The following is a 17665-nucleotide window of genomic DNA, read 5'->3' on the forward strand; positions in this document are numbered from 1 at the left end:
AAAGAAGAAAGAACTGAAAAAGAAAAAAAGAGCACTGGTGTATAAAAAACCACTCATCATATATTCAGACAAGGAAAATTTGGAAAAGAATATTATGTTTAATGAGACTAAATTTTCGACGAGAAAGCTTCTTGTTACGTACTAACATGCCGTATTGTAATCCCAACATCTCGAGTAGTCGTCTAAAGACAAATACAATGCTCTTTCTCATATTGCTCACTAGAGTATACCTTCCATGGGCTCGTGAAACTACCACTTGACCAGACGCATGAGCCATTTTTTGCTGACAGCCACGCCATGATAATTAAATATAGTTAAGGGGATGCTTTACCTCAACGCCATCTCCATAATGCCACGTTCAAATATATACAAGTGAAACGCCGAAGTGATCTTACGAAACAACCGCTTAACTGATTTGAGTTAAAATTGTTGCATTTAAATGTGAAAGATGAATTGCACTGACTACGAGGAACAGATTTCTAAATTATTGCTTCATTTCTTTTTCTTTTTTGCTGTAATTGCCAGAAATTAGGAACTTTATAAAAAGAAAGTAATAAAGCACGAATTTTACCAATCCGCAATTGCGCACCAAAACCCGGTATTGTAGTTCTGTTAAGTGCATCCTGTTCGAGCATCTCAAGCGGGCAAACGTCAAGTATGAGTGGGTAGCTTATCTGAATTTGTTAGAACATTTACGAGTTTTGCAACAGCCCTATACTCACAAACTAGTAGCATATTTGAAAGCCATGTATTACGCAGCAATTTTGTCCGCATTAGATGTCGCAGTGTATGTACAGTTTACACAATCATATTGTTTTTCTTCCCGACTTATACGGTGTTTTACTGTAAACCTCACGCTTCCGTTTTCTTAAGTTTCGCGATTTTCATAATTTTTGTAAAACATTGGCGGACTAAATCAAAAAACACGATTCCTACAGTAGGTAGATTGTCATCCAAGAAAAAATGCGATAAGCCTAATCAAATTCGGTGTAGTTGATTCCTAGCAAACCAATTTCTCCCTACTCATGTGTTCAGATATGAGCTACTAATATAAAACTTCTTCATATTCGAATGAATCCAATACGAAGTTCTCAATCGGTAAATTCGAATGGAAATAGAAGTTTCTGAGTAGTATTCGCACTTTCGAATATGCGCGCACCTCTAAATTTTGTAGCCCCATGAAAAAAAAAAAAAAAAAAAAAAAACGAAATGGAGAACAACGGAACGAACGAAAGAAAGAAACCAATCAACCCAACCACCGACTAACGAACGCCCTCATTTGAAAGTGTCGAAACTGGAGTCTTGCGTACGACCAGCATAGGCTGCAACAGGAGCTCGCGCTCACTAATGATGTGACGTCATTCTCCTCCGCACCATTAGCGCTTGTGAAAAGGGCAAAAAAAAAAAAAAAAGAAAACGACGTACTGCTGCACCACCAAACGATATAAAAGCATTTTTATATAGAGCACTTACTGGGGTGAGGGCGCTGCGCGCGTAACACGATTCCCCCCTTTCCCTACCTCTGTACCTCCGTGCATATACTCCCACGCTTACTGGGGCATTTTGCGACATGCCGTGAGTTTGAAACGTGAGTAGCGTGCCGTCAGGAACGGGGACAGCTGCCAACGCTGAGTAACATTAGCGCCCGATTAGTTTTCCCTGCGAGGGTGACAGATTCGGCGCGCCAAAGCAAAACGCAGCACACGCACACGGCGCGTGGTGAACACAGGACCAACAGTTCCTCCGAGAGAAAACGGTAAATAGCACAAATGCGGCGGCAACCGGCGCCGGCAGCGCGCCTATTTGCAAACACCGACCGGCGCGCCGCGACGTGCGTCAGAGGCAACGTCACGCTGACGTCGCGGCTACGTAGTCTCGCGAGCTGATTGTGGCCGTCGCCAGCGGCTGCAAATAGACTGGCGGTTTCGTACTCCGTGGCCGCGTGAGCGGCTGCGTCGCCGCCTGCCGCCGCTGCATGCGAAAGACACGAAAGCGCAAAGTTCTCGCGTGCGCCTTGGTTTCTTCGTTTTGTTTTTTTTTCCTGGTTCTTCGGAGAGGAAATGTTGCCACTTCCCGAAGTGGTCGTGCGGCGTTGCCGTGTCGCCGAGTGTCCATGATTGAAGAGTGAAACAGCCAAAACAGCGACGTCGGCGGTGCGTTGACCGCCTCGCCGATGTTAGCGGCGGAGGGATTCGTGGCGTCGTAGCGCAGGAAGCGACGGTGAGTGAGTGATTCGACCGTCGCGTTCGGCTGCGTGTTTCCCCCGCCTCCAACCTTGGCCAACAGCTGTGTTTCCCCGGCGTTCAATTATGGGTCTGTGTGGTGGGAGAAGGAGGGCGCATTCGAGATCGAGCGACGGGCAAATTTCGCTCTCGTGGCTAGTGAGGAAAGGGCAGCGACCTCGCTTCCGATGATGCTTTCATCGGAATTCTGATGAGACTCCGAATGTCAGCTGAACGTGCCTTCGCAGGGTAAGGGGCTTGTTGTGTTGTGACCACGTCGCAAGTCGTGTACGCTAGTTAGCCTAACCTGCGCTTGGCCGGCTAGCTCCCCTTCTAATCTTGTCGCGAATGCGCAGCCTTCGATATTCTTGTAGCACTTGTAGCTCGAACACGGAAAGAAAAAAAAAATAATAAGAAGAATCGGCTGCTTGCTGTTCTGTGGGCGAGGGAGCGTTGTTGTCGACGCTGACCAGAGGGCGCCACTGCGGCCACCGCTGCTTTCGAAGCAGACGACGGAGCGAGTAGTGGTAGCAGACGAGCAGTTATTCGGAGAAGCCAGTAGCCGTTTCAGCTCCGGCTCGCCCGTTCCTTTTTTGATACACACAGGGGCTCCGTGGACTGGTCAAGCACCATGCCGGCCGGCAAGAGCATCATGAAGAGGATCTTCACGTATGCACTGATACTCGGTATGTTAATTTCTTTGTGTTTTGCCGTTAGGCTAAATAAACAATGATTTGCGTCATCAGGCCTTGTTGCGCTGGCTAACGAACCTCTTTTCCTGTTCTGCCTTCCTACTTTACTCCTAATCCGACTCGTTGTCAATAAATAGGAAGTTCGTGGAGCTATTGCAATGTGTTCTCACCGCTCTGTCCTTGCGTAAATTAACTGCTTAGAAAAAAAAAATAACTTTATCATTTTTGCACGCACTCTCCTTGCGTGATTTTTCTACCCTTGCTGTCAGGGTGTGGAGTTGTCGTTCCAAATCAAAGGGAAGCAGTGTGACAGCTAGTTCATTATGAACTAGGCACAACCAAACGTAATCTATCAACAAGAACAACAAGAAGGTTTTGAAGCCGAAAGAACTTACGATTAGCCGGTGTCATACATTAGCCAACACCCATACGAAGACAAATCTTAGGTTACCACTAACAGATCTCGCGCAATAATAACTTTGTGTAACCGGCCACCAGATCGCAGCGGACGTATTATGATACAAACCTAAATCAATTACGCCACAGGTACGGCTCGGCCGCGCACTGCAACTCTATCGCGGAGCGGCGGCGCGCTGGTCCGCACTATATCACTCGCTTATCGGGGACGGGTTCTTGCAATCTCACGCTTGTGCGCGGTCATGGTGTAAGATAACAATATTTATGTGATAACAGCCCACGCGCTAGTGCCCGGTTCAATGCATTCTGATAACCTGCTACAGTGTGCGGAGTGTCGGCATTCCTTCGGCCAGCGGACGTATTCTGCGACGATCACTTTTGGTGATAGTATCGCTGTCAGGCGCGAGCTGATTGGCTGGTTGAGCACTACGTCACGCGAAGGCGATAGTATCGCCGAGGCGATCGTCGCAGAATACGTCCCCAGATTGTAACCGCTTCGGGCAAACAGAAACACCATAGAGAGGACTCTTTGCCACGTTGCTATGTCAGGGGAAACGGGTTATAACGAAAGCGTGTACATGTACAGTACATCGCGACCGTGAACTGTTAATGTCGGCAGCTGCATGTGCGATGTATTGCGTCGGCTGAAGCACTCTTGACTCTGCTTCTTTCTTTTCTTTTTCGACTGAAAATTGTTCGGCGACATTCTCTCGCTCTCTCTCTCTCTCTTGTCCCTCTCAGAGCTGTTTTTGAACTACGAGATTAGAATTTAACGAGGTTAACTAACCTCGTGGGTGACGACATAAGTTGGCGTACTATAGTTCAGTGCCAACTGCGCAAATGCGAGGTATAGCCGGCCAAATCTTTAGCTAGCTAATGTAAATACGTTTTTTTTTTTTTTTTTTTCTGCTGTCCAGTGCGTTACGATGGAACGAACTTGCGAAACTGTCGAGGTTAACTAATGCTCACAAAGCTCGTGGAGATAGCGTAGTCATTTGTAAGTTTGTTCCTAATTTAAGGTGCTGGCGCATGCACAGAAAGTCGCCGCTCGCGCACGCTAGTTAAAAGATTTGGGCGGCTGTACATGTAGTTTGGTGTACAAGTTGCCTGTCCACGCATGCATTCGCATTGAAAACTAAGGACGCAGCCGAAAAAGCCCGAATACATTTTCTGCAGTGATGATAATTGCTGGATACCTGAAACACCTTATCACGAGAAGTGATCTCGATTGTCGGTTCCTTGCGTTACACTGGTGCTGCGCTCCACCATAATATATATATATATATATATATATATATATATATATATATATATATATATATATATTTGTGTTTTCCCCTAAGACACACTAAATAGCTACGTGTATGAAGTTATGCCTCATTGCTAAACTACTCTTACGAGAGGCGTAACCAGAAATATTTTTTCGACGACGGGGGACGGAGTGTATGCATTTGACCGGGTACGGCGAGGGTGAGGTGAGGGGGGAGGAGGGGTTGGGCAGGCCGCATACTAACACAGAAATTCCAGGAGAGGGAGGGGGGCGTGTGCTCGGTGTTTGAGGACTCACCTGATTTCTTTCGTCCTGCAGTGGACATAAATATAGGCTGATGATGATGATGATGATCCAAGTTACCGTCTCTGTTTATCTCACTTTCTGTTTGATGACTCCGGCTTGTCTATTTACACTTTCCAATTGCCCTATACCTGGTAGCCACATTTCCTGACTTCTTCGTCTATTCCGTGTCCGCGTTTTTGAGACGTACATTTAGTCTCCTATGTCTTATCTTCTATGTTCCCAATGTCTTTGATGAAAACTAATTTTGCTCTGCACTTCTCTGAGTTAACCCGCCGTGGTTGCTCAGTGGCTATGGTGGCTATGGTGGACTGCTGAGCACGAGGTCGCGGGATCGAATCCCGGCCACGGCGGCCGCATTTCGATGGGGGCGAAATGCGAAAACACCCGTTTACTTAGATTTAGGTGCACGTTTAAGAACCCCAGGTGGTCCAAATTTCCGGAGTCCCCCACTACGGCGTGCCTCATAATCAGATCGTGGTTTTGGCACGTAAAACCCCATAATTTAATTTTTTTTACTTTTCTTGAGTTAAAAAGAGGCCCAACTCATGTCACCCTGCTGCCTCGATCATTCGTGGTTTTACCCGTGGCCTCCAGTGACAATCGTCCCTCCGACCTTTGGGTAACTTCCAAACACGACAAGACCACTTATTTTAAGCACAGACTAGCATTTGCGAATGTTAGTGCTGGTATTATTACTCCTTTTTAAGATTCCTCGCACCACCTCATATTTTTTTCTCATATTAAATTGCAAAATAAGAGAGAGGGCTAGGCAAACTGATTATCGGCGTTAACTTTGGCATATTAACTGACAAGAGAAGAAAGAGTCAGGGCTAACGCAATTAGCAAATGAAGTTTATTCTAGAGTTGGGGTGACTCCAAAATAAACTGGTGGACACAAAAAAGAAAGAAATCTTAGACGTCAGTGTAGTGTACAAAAGCTAGCCGAGCAGGCTATGGTTCTACGCCATGTTCGTTATAGTTATTTGCCCACGGAACGATTTTGATTTTTTTTTTTTGCCTTGTTCATTCCACGTGTCAGATTGGACAGCTCCGAACGTTCTTTCTTTCGCCTTTTATTGCTGTCATCCTTGTTAAAACTTTTCGATACCTAATTAACGTACTACGATTGTGAATGCACTTCACTGTGTGCACTGCCGTCTGATAACCTATAGTACCCGTTCGCACAAGTTTCAGGGTAATATGCGATAAGCAGGTTCCATTAATCAACGCTGCGTTTCGTTACCCTTGCTGTTGCGCCGAGTCACACGCAGTGTATGTCGGAGCTTATCGAGTTAAACGCGATGAGAAAGTTCACTCGAACTCTTCATCACTACCACTCATTATCGATAGGGGAGTTTGTTGCAGAAAAAAAAGAAAAAAAAAACAAGGAGTGGAACGTGCCCGGTTTAATCGAGAAAGAAGAAATTGCGTCCCTCGTCAACAAAATCTGTCTGACGTCAAGGTCGGCCCTGTTTTGTGCTATCACCAGGCGTCGTCATCGATACGAAGACACGCCCGTTCAACGCCTCCTAGATATATAGCAAACCAAACCTGCGCACTCTCCTTTATGACGTCATGCTCCTTGGACCGAAATTCCCACTCTCAAGCCCGGCGTGACGAAAGAGGTGACGTCAAAATCACCGCGTCTTACTCGGGAGCATCCCATGTGCAATAGCGCATATGCCGCACATCAATGAACCTCGCTGACGCCAACTTGTCACTGGGTATGTGACACTGCGCATGCGCCGCTTAGGTTAGGTTAGGTTACCTTGCCTGACTGACATATAATCGATGTCAGTCGGGCAAGGTATCATGACGTCATGGATCAAAGTGCACAGGCCTTGTGCTGTCTAGGGCTCGTTGACCTGTTCTCTCTCTCTTTTCATGGCTGCGCCAAAATGGCGGCCGCTGTGTTGTTTGTGGTCTCAACTGCTTTTGCGCCAGTGATTCCCTAAAAGGACACTAGAGAGTAAATTAGTTTGAGCTCTAATAGTAAATTACGCTTCAGAAATAATTTAATAAAAGCCACGTGTGAGGCGGGCTTGGTAAGCCAGAAAAGACGCAAGGACGAAATATGGGTGGCGACATCGCCTTCGACTTCCCGTACCATCTCGCCATGACGTCATGGGCTAATATGATCAATGCTGGCTATGACGGGGTAGCCTATACTATCTAGTTATTTTTTTTATCAGTAAAGATGGAATCCATGTAGTTCTAAATGAGCCAAAGAACGAACTTGGAGTACTTTGATAACTTCTTACGGTGCCACAAGGGCAAAAAGAATTCTTCGGAATCTATGACGTCACAGTGACGTGCCGGCGCTGTACTTTCGCTGCGAAATTATGTTTAAAAAAAAAAACGAAGGTAGGAAAGGTTGCTCTTCGCTCTGCCTTCTTGTAATCTACGCGCTTTCCGCCAAATAAACGAAAGTAAAGCATAAACCGATATAGTGTTTCTCGCTTAAAATGAGGAATACGGCTCTTTACAGCCACGATTCGGACAACACACGTAGTTCATTCTTTATACATTTTTTTTTCTTTTTTTTTTCGTTCTGGCAAATATTGGCATGGTCAGTTTAACTAGATGCAGTTGTGATCGACATGGAATACGGCTTAACAATAATGGCGAGGTTTACCGTCGTCATTGTCACCGTCGCAGCGTAATGAAGTCATCTGCATCGAAAAGTCCATTCCCATTATAGGCTCTCATATGACGCACAACAACCGCAGTGCTGCCTCATGCGAATGTACAACCCTAATCGCATTACTCAATTTTTTTCTCTGCGTCTCTCTGAGCGTATATTCGGCTTCTTTGGGTATTCCTGGCGTTATTTAAATGGACCACACTTGGCGCATCATAGCCTTAGTTGCTTTTGCGCCACAAAACCTTACATAACTAACTATTAAATGGACCACAGAGTTTTAACGTATATGCGTGATTATGCGCATGCGCCTCCATAAAACTACGATAAGATTATAAGGTACGCAGTAGTGGAGGACACCGTATTAATTTTGACCACTTGGGCTTCTTTGACGTGCACCTAAATCTAAATACACGAGCGCTTTTGCATATCGCTCCCATCGAAATGCGGCCACTGCGGCGGGGATCGAACGCTCGAGCTGAGCAGTGCGACGTCATAGCCACAAAGCTACCGCGGTGCCACCCCCTTCAGCTATACGCTTCGATCAGCTAGAAGGCAGGAAGCGGCCTGACTAGTGAGAAGTAACTCCTATGCTCCCAAGAATGACTTCTCCACAAGAAACAACAGTATTTAAGAGCAGAACCGCTCAATTAAGAACAGGAAATAGAGGTTGGCGTTGGTGTCCTGCATGCAACTGCTTCCCGACGGTTGCGGCGCTGACGTCATACGGTCAAACCTCGTTATAACGAAATGGTATATAACGAAGTAAGTGAAATTCCCCTTGGATATGGATATCACAGATATGACGATGTAATGTATATAACGAAGTAAGCCTGGCTTACTGCAGCCTGGCTACTGTGTGTGTGTGTGTGTGTGTGTGTGTTTGCGCACACACACACACACACCTCGTGTGTTTGCACACACACACACACACACGCACACGCACACGCACACGCACACGCACACGCACACGCACACGCACACACACACACACACACACACACACACACACACACACACACACACACACACACACACACACACACACGTTGAAACGCCCCGTAAGCCCGTTAGATTGAGGATGGTACACCAGGGTGGTCCGGTGAACTATGCGGCATTGAGCAAGCAGAGCTTCAACCACCTGCGACAAAAACACGCTGCCTTTATCGCTCAGCAGTTCCCGAGGTGGGCCATGACGAAGAATGAAACGATGGATCAGAATGGATGCAACGTCACTGGCGGTTGCTGCAGGTGGAGCGGCGGTTTCAGCATAGCGTGTAAGGTGATCAACTGCGACAATAATTCATCGTTTGCCAGCAGGTGTTAGCGGTAGCGGCCCGTACAGGTCAATTCCCACACGGTCAAAGGCACGAGCAGGGCACGGAAGCGGCTGTAATAAACCGTGGGCCGGATGAGGCGGGGATTTGCGGCGTTGGCATTGCGGGCACGAGCGGACAAACTTTTGGGCAAAATTAAAACATTGTACCGCGCTGGACTGGAACGCAGAGGTTCGACCCCACCATCGGTCACGCATTTCGTTATAGCGTTATAGACGGGACTTCAACCACTTTGGAGCTATCTAACAGAAACCTCGTGGTGTGTTGGAGCGTACGCGAGCGCGCGTCAGAGTGTTCACGAAATCGCAAGTTTGTAAGAGATAGGAGGTATGCTGGAACGTCACTTTGATACATTAGAATGCTATAGGTCGCCCGTGACACAGGCGCAAGCAGCTGTCGAGCCATTATACAATCTAAGCGTGCCATCGTATGCTTAGACCGTCTAAGTATGTTATCTCCAAGTATGCTTAAACTCTCTATGTATGACTCTCTAAGTATGCTATCGCGTACTTAAGAGTTAGCAGCGCTAATTCGCGGCGCATACTTATTTTTTTCACGATTTCCGTATAGCGTCCGGCATTTCGACGTGTAGCGAGGGGACTTATTGTCGGCGATATACCGTACGTGTCCTCCGCGATTCGCGCTGACAGCGCAATCTGGGAGGCCGTATGAGGTATTTCGGTAATATCGCGGTATTACACATTTTCGGTTATTGCGCGAACTTACCGAAAATACAGTTTTCTGGAGAAAACTTTATCCGTATAAGCTGATTTATAGTTTCCCTGTAGTGTCAAGTTGCGTCTCTTTAAATAAAACGACAAATGAAATCTGCAGAGCTCTAATAACGGTAACAGTCTTGCGTTCAGTGCAGTGTGTCACCTGCCTTAAGACGCTGACGCTCTTCCGTCTTTCGCCGGCATCGGAATGCTCGTTTCGCGCGGGGCAAACAAGATAAGAAGAAAAAAAAAAAAGTGACGGGCTTCGGAACGTCGTCAGCAGGAAACGCCACCGGAGCGAACGGACCTCATTTGCCGGCTGATTGCCCCTTAATCGGGCACCTCCCGTTCTGTATTTAATGCGCCGGCAACTAATGGTTGCCGCTGGTCATCACATTGATGAATCGTTCATCTCTGCCTCCTCCTCCTCCCCTCCACCTCCCCTCTGTCCAAGCCAAGCCAAGACTTGTGGATTGTATGTCCTCAGCTGCAGCCCGCGAGGGCCCTGCAGGAAGCGGAGATGGGAGCGCATTAGGAGTTTATGAGCCTTCCTAAGCAGAAATCCAGTTATATCGGAGTAGTGCGCTGTAGAGCTTTATAGCCTGTTAAGGTTAGCTTACCAGGCCCTCCGCGGAGACTCGGTGGGTATGGCGCCTCTGCTGTTCGAGCACGAGTTCGCAGATCACCTTATCGATGTCCAAGGTTCTATTACCGCTCAACAGTGGGCTAATTTGGGCCGTGCATAGTTTCTGTTTTGCGCTGTCTAGTTAACGACGAGGACGGGAGCAAAGACGACGACAGCGGATGGTGCGCGTACTCGCAACTGGTTTATTCGTATCTTGTTACGTGTCATATAATTAGGTTAGGAATAGGCGAAGGGAAAGGCTGAAAGAACAAGTAAAAAAAAAAAGGAAAGGAAAACTCAAGAAAACCAAGATGAACCACAACTGCCGAAGCCTGCGTGAGCACGGTATACATAATACTAATGTGCTGGTGTATTTAGATTAAGATGGACGTTATAGCTAATCTCAGATGATGTGAAAACAAATGCATATTTCTTGAATTATGGCGCTTTACTTGCCAAAACCACGATTTGGTTATGAGGCGTACGCCGTAGTTGGGGGTTCCGGATAAACCTTTACCGCCAGGGGATCTGTAACGTGCCCCCCAATGCACAGGACACGGGCGATTTTTTTTTTTTTTTTTTTTTTTTGCATTTCGCCCCCCATCGAAATGCGGCCGCCGTGGCCGGGATTCGATCCCATGACCTCGCGCCTAGCAGAGCAACACCATAGCCGCTAAGCCACCGCGGCGGGTGAATGCATATTCCTCCACTTCGGCGTCTTGAGGGTTTGTTTTGTATGTCGAAACTTCATTAATCCAATTCCGTGCGGAACCTTAGTTGGCGTGCAGCCGATCTAAGTGCCAGCTTATCTAAAAAATTCCCCGCTTTGGTGTCGGTATCTTTCTTTGTTACCTCTATCGGCTTGCTGCAAGCTCACTCCGCAGGTGCTTGCCCGACTGAGAAAAAAATGACAACGCGCGCTGTTCTCGCTGACAATGAAAAATTCAAGTCTTATGCCTGAAAGCGATGTCTATACGCAATCGCGCCGTATAGTTCATTCGAATTCAGATATGCTGAATCCCAATCCTACCGTGCCAACGGGAGAAAACTGTACTTGGTTACACAGTACGCTCAATGAAAACGCGTAAGGAACGAGGTTTAGGAACGGCTATACAGCAATATGTCAAGCAAGTACAAATTTGATAAGTTAACCTTTCCTGTAAGCCTGGAATGCGCACCAAACTAGCGAAACTTCGTTGTTTCAAATGTGCTTGCAGATCTCATGGCATGTTCGAGTGGCTTCGCTTGGCCGCGGAGCGGTCCTGTGGGACTACAGTGTCACCTAACATTTCATTCATTGTTGTATTCCGCGGACAGGCGGGCGGAGTCGATAATCAGGCTTCACTGTCTGTTTAAAACTACAGAAAGTTGAGCTGGTTGGTATGGATTGACCGTGAGAGAAGGCGAGGCGTGTAGACACGGACGCAAGAGAACTATAGACAACACAAACGCGTTTGTTTTGTCTGCTTCTCTTCTCTTGTGTCCGTGTCTGCATACGCCTTACCTCCTTTCACGATGAATTCACTATCCGTATTACGGCCAGCTTAGCGTCGTACTAGAGCTAGCTCGCCGCCTTGCACCACATTTTTGCAGCGCTGCGCTGCCGAACATGCGAAAATTCGACCAGTCGAACATGCGAAGAAATGGCCAGTCGAATATTCCATTAAATGCGGTTGCTACATACTTCTCAAACTCGAACACAGTGCAGCAGCATAATCGCTTTTCAATACGGTTCTTATTACCGACTGGCATGTTACCAACGTAAACGAAACGAAACAAAAAAATTATTCAGATACCACTTTAAGATGTGAAAATAGCAGATCTATGCACCTGGAGAAAGTAACCGTCTTCTCGCGTTCCTAGTAAAAACTTATTTTTCTTTGCCGCACCGCAGAGATCAAGGTTGACATGAAGGTCAACATGAAGGTGAAGGTTGGCATTTTCATGCTGCACGCCGGATGTTCGTGTCAACTCGCGCTGTTCGAAAAGCGCTTCGCGGGTGCTTCTGTACGCCTGTGACGTCATAGTGGTCTATATATAGATCAAGCTTACAGTGTCAATATTCACTATATATAGCTGGAACCACTTCCGCGTGCATCCAACTTTTTATATCCAGGATGAAAGATTTACGTTATCTAAATTCTGGGGTTTTTCCGTGCCGAGAGCCACGATATGATTACGAGGCACGTCGTATATAGTGGGGGCCTGGCTGATTAATTAACGCCCTCGCCACTGTGGCGCAGTGGCTATGGCATTCTGCTGATGAACTTGAGGTCGCGGATTCGAATCCCGCGGCCACGGCGAATGAGAGCGAAATGCAAAAAAAAAAAAAGAAAAGAAAAGAAAACCGCGAGTGTACTTGAGTGTAGGTGCACGTTATAGCTAATCCCAGGCGGTGGGAATTGATCGGTATCCCTCCACGACGAAGTCTCTCATAGTCCCGTGTTGCTTTGGAATGAAACCCAATCGATCAATCAATCATTAACGTGTACTCGGAGCCCGGTACGCGAACCTTTTTTTCTTTTTTGCATTCGGCCGCCGCGACGAGGCGCGAACCCGCGACCTCGTGATCAGCAGCGCGACTGTTACCTTATCTTTCCGAGTTGATTCTGATAAGGATGGAAGGTAATGTGCACTGTAATGTTACACGGGATCGGCATTAGACTATGCCCGAGGTATACTGCTCCATCGATTCGGTGCTTCTGTAGCATTAGCGTTCGTGTTAATCGACCAAGCTTCCTGCATACAATCCTGTCCCCGTGCTTTGCATTCTGTCTCCGGGCTGACGTGCATTGGCTATACAGTATTCGTAGTGGCTAACGGAACGGCATTATTTATATATGCATGCACGGCCGATAAGAGACGCATTGCGCTATAGTGTCACAACATAAGGCCTCCGCTTACTGCAACTTCGCAGTGTAACGTGACTCAGTATATGTGTTGTATATTATGCATGCAACGTCCGTATATTGATCAAACCAGGCCCATGCATGTGGCTCGCGTTGCTAGGAACGATTATGGCTTCGTGAAGGAAGAGCTATTCGGCGACGCGTTCCTTTTATGGATAACCGAAGGATGCACTAAATATTTGCGAACACATTAAATTACACCTCTATAAAACATACTCGTTCCACGAGTAGCATCGGTGGATTGAAAATTTATCTTTTTGTTTGTTTTTAAACAATATCTCCGAATAATCCTTTTGTAAAAAAAAAAAACTTATATACGTCGATCTGACATCCGGGAAATACTGAATTTACATGTGATCTGGCAAAACCGGCGACGACGTTAAAGTTGGCGGGACCGTTTTTAGGGCACAGACCCTTGGTTCGTTCATATGACGTCACTATGAATACTGCGACGTATATTTACACGGGATGCATGTTATGGAGCCCACGGGTCATTATAGCACACATGACAAAGCCGAGTGCTGGGAATGCCTGCACTTATGTATTTATTTTTGCTAATTTGTTGCCCTGGCCGGCGGCATCAGGTCTTCACGCTAATTGCAGAACGTCGGTGAGGCTGCCCAGACACATAAGGGCTGTTGGTGTTTCTTTCTTTCTTTCTTTCTTTCTTTCTTTCTTTCTTTCTTTCTTTCGTTCGTTCGTTCGTTCGTTCGTTCGTTCTTTCTTTCTTTCTTTCTTTCTTTCTTTCTTTTAAGGCCGGTTGGCGTTTTATACCTTCTTTCGTTCTTTCTTTCTTTTAAGGGGTGTTGGTGTTTTATACTTTCTTTCGTTCTTTCTTCTTCTTCATTTCCTTCTTCCATTCTTTTTTTCTTTATTTGTCATTGTCGAGTTCCTGCTCCAGCAGACACCGGTCTGCTCGCGCACACGCCGACGCTAGCGCTTCGCGGCGCGTTGATTGGTTGCGCAGTGATCACGCGACACCGCAGCAACCAATGGTCGAACGACACGAAATGCCACACCCAATCAGCATGCGGATGCGTCGAGTAGACGCGACGCCGGCCGTCCACCGGAAAGGCAGGAAGGGATCCTGTCTCCGAAAGGTGTTCGACTGGGAAACGAGAGTGCGCACAGGAAATGAAACGATACCGAACTTGGGAGAGAGCTATTTCCTGCCGTGTCCGCGGCGAGCTTCGCATCTCGTAATTCCTGCGAGATACTGGCGTCCGTCGCCCGCGCGCTTGCGTTCGCGAATTTGGCAAAGGCAGGGCCGATCGAGATCGGCAGTAGTAGCACAGCTCTCGGCTCATTGATAAATACCACGGGGTTATCGAGGGACTTGATTTTTAGTAACAACTCGGGCATATCGAGCCAACAGACAATGAAGTTAAGGAGAACATATCTTCCTGATACCCGAAGGTAGCTCAGGGATGATAATCGCTTTTCAAGTCAGTTCTTATTGCCGGCTAGCATATTACCAACGTTAAAAAAAGAAAAAACATTTTGTTAATACCACAGTCACATGCTGAAAGCGACATGTTCTAGGGAGCGGGGCATGCAATGTAGCCGTCTCCTCATACTTGTCGTAAAAACTACAACTGGTTGCCTAAACACAGATTTCGAAATATAAGATCGAGTTGTAGGTTGGCATGTTGACGCAGCGTTCGCTGGATTTTCATGTCATCTCGTAGTATTCGAAAAGCGCTTGACGGGTGATATTTCGCCTTCTGTAACGGCACATCGCTCTAGTGCAAAATAATATTGTGTGTTTCCAAAAAAGAAAACTATGCAAACATCAAGGGTTACTGCACTTTTTAAGGGAGAAGATAAGAATGACTTGACAAATTACCGCCCCATTTCCGTTCTACCGACATTTTTGAAAAGATTAAAATAAGATAATACATAGCTGGGCTTACAAAATCTTGCGAATAAATTCTCCCTCATTTCACATAAACTGTTTGGTTTCCGCAACTGGACAGACCTACGGAGCATGCACTTTTGGCGCAAAGATAATTAATTCTGCAAGCTTTCGAAAAAAATTGTCAAGGTTTATACCTTTGCTTTTCCAATGCTTTTGACCGCCTCAACCATTGAACCTTATTGAATAAGTTCGAACTCTGGTGTACGACGTATTATACCCTTGTCTCTTATAAAATCGTATTTGCCATATAGGATGCAAGCAGTTCCTCCGCAATATAATTTGTCTTTTTAACTTCTACATTAACGACAGTGAGATGGTCACTCCTGATGCAGAATACGTAATTTGTGCTGACGACACTACATTTTTATTTCGCAGTCTCACATGCCCATCAATTCGTGTAATATGCTAATACAGCACTTCAAAATCTGTGCGTCTGGAGCACAAAACATTCACTAGAGATTAACTATAACAAAACAAAAAGTATTCTTGTGCCAAGTCAGTCAGCAGCCACGTTAATTAACACTTTTACACTCGGTCAATCTTCCGTAGGAGTCGCAGACACAGTTGAAACACTTGGTGTCCATTCTCATAAATATATGCCGTGGGACATACAAGTGAACCTTGTAATTACAGGTGCATCAAGATCCGTCGGCATATACTTGCTAAGTTTAAATTCTTTTTTTTTTTTTTGCCAACAGGTGTCAAATTATACGTATAGTATGCTACTTTATTTTTGTCTCACGTTAACTACTGCTTTCTTGTGTGGGGCTGAACACTAACCAATGTAACCGGATGCATGTACTGTAGTTAATAGAGTGATTTAGCTTTTCGGGATGCGTTGGGCCAACTGAACATGCGCGTCTTACACCGCTCACTACCGCGGCAAGTTACCATTTGATTGCGTAACAACATGGCAGTGCCCAGGCCAGAGCAAACTGCTCGCTTCGATCCGAATTCCCTTTTGCTACTTGCTCCAGTGTGAAAGTGAGAAATAAATGATAAAAATCAGTCATTGCTCAGTCCCATCTCGCGCTGCAGAGGTGGTGTCCAAAGCGACGCCCCATAAGATGACAACCACTGGATTTAAAATGCGGATCTTAAAGGCTATCCTTTTGTTGGTAGGATGCGGTGGTAGCTATTTCGGGTGAAGGAAACACGTCATAGACGTTGGGTTTTTAGACACCATTTATTAGCGGTGTCTTGTCATTGTTATTAAGGTCGCCTGTTCGATGTCACCGAGCCGGGAAGGTGTTTCGATTTCCACTTAGCAGATGCCACCACGGGATTAGCGTCGGTGATGCGAATTGGCGATGCTTAATTCTCAAAGAGCCTTATTCTTCGCTGCATCATTAGAGAGCTTTAGATTAGGGGACGCAAGCGGCTTGCGTACGCATGGACTAGGGTCCACAGTACCGCGAATGCGCACTACCGTGGCCCCTAGTTCTTTCGTACGCAAGCCGCTTGCGTCCCCTAATGTAAAACTCTCTATAAAGTTCATTCTACGTGCTGGTGCGCGACGTGATGACTGTATATATGCTAAAACGTCCGTCTCTCGCCGTGTCTACCGCGGTTCCGCAAAGAAGCGGCGCATGCGCACAAGGCCTGCCGCATATCACGTATCACGGCAACGTGAAACCTCTTATATAGAAAAAGATTGAAGATAACGGGACAATTTAAAGCACAGCTGTTGTCAGGACGAGGTGAGTGGTTCGTTTTTAATTGGAATGAAACAATTAATTATGAATTAATGTTAAACATGATTGTTACTATATATTGTTAAAACGTAAGCAATCTCACTCCGCTGTTCTTTAGGCTTTCAACGGAAAGCACAACGGCATGTCCGCCGCCAACGTTTTAGCGAAGCATTCGCCTTTCCTTGCATGTATTCGTACAGCAGTGCATGCGGAGAGTCAAGACAACAGATTGCACAGATACATCCCCCTCTCCACCCTTCCCTTTACTTTCTCTATACAAGTTATTTCCTTAGCGTAGGATAGCAAATCGGGCCCACCTGCCGCCTGCCTACCTGCCTTTATATTCTCTCTCTCTTTCCTCTCTTTCTCTTTTCGAGCTTCTCTCGGGCTCTCTCTCTCTCTCTCTCTCTCTCTCTTTTTTTTTTTTTTGACCAGTCCAATTTGAATGGGTCTTTGCCCTGCAGCTCCTACACTTATACTAAAACCATTCGATTGGGAAACGTTCGTAACCGTAGCAGTAAATTAATTTACCAAAACTAATTTCAGTAAAGTGTACGTAATATTTAGGACGCAGCAGGGCTGCCTATTCAAACAGATCTACTGTATAAAGGCATACATATACGGATAAAGTGCTCTCGTTCACGTTATCATATGAACGCTCCGCTTCCGTTTCTCCCGGCTTTCGGACGAATCAATACTGCGGGAAACTTTCGGGTGCAGATTAAGAAGTAGAAGCCCAGAAGTACAAAATTGTAGGAGTTATGTAGTCCAGTGCGTTAATATTCGTGCGAACAAAATCAGAGCACCCGTTTTTTTTTTTTTTCGTTTTTTTTTTCCTGGATTTGTAACCTTACAATATGTAGGTAAGTGCAAGATTACAGCTTGCCTCATCCGTTTGTTATGTATATACATATCAGT

At 46.2% G+C, this 17665-nt stretch overlaps 1 protein-coding gene across 2 annotated transcripts in view; it reads left to right on the top strand.

Annotated features, from left to right (window-relative positions):
• The first annotated feature begins 1924 nt into the window (after positions 1–1924).
• Positions 1925–17665, top strand: part of LOC119433060 (phospholipid phosphatase 3) — a 45292-nt gene continuing 29551 nt past the window's right edge. The window contains exons 1-2 of one of the 2 annotated variants that reach the window (XM_037700208.2): positions 1925–2220; positions 2829–2908. In XM_037700208.2, the coding sequence (XP_037556136.1) occupies positions 2854–2908 (55 nt within the window). In that variant the 5' untranslated portion in view covers positions 1925–2220; positions 2829–2853. Of the gene's footprint in view, positions 2221–2255; positions 2472–2828; positions 2909–17665 lie in introns of those variants that run through there. The other variant, XM_037700207.2, reaches the window with a different exon arrangement.

This window comes from Dermacentor silvarum, chromosome 11 (assembly GCF_013339745.2).
Source record: "Dermacentor silvarum isolate Dsil-2018 chromosome 11, BIME_Dsil_1.4, whole genome shotgun sequence".
NCBI lineage: Eukaryota > Metazoa > Arthropoda > Arachnida > Ixodida > Ixodidae > Dermacentor > Dermacentor silvarum.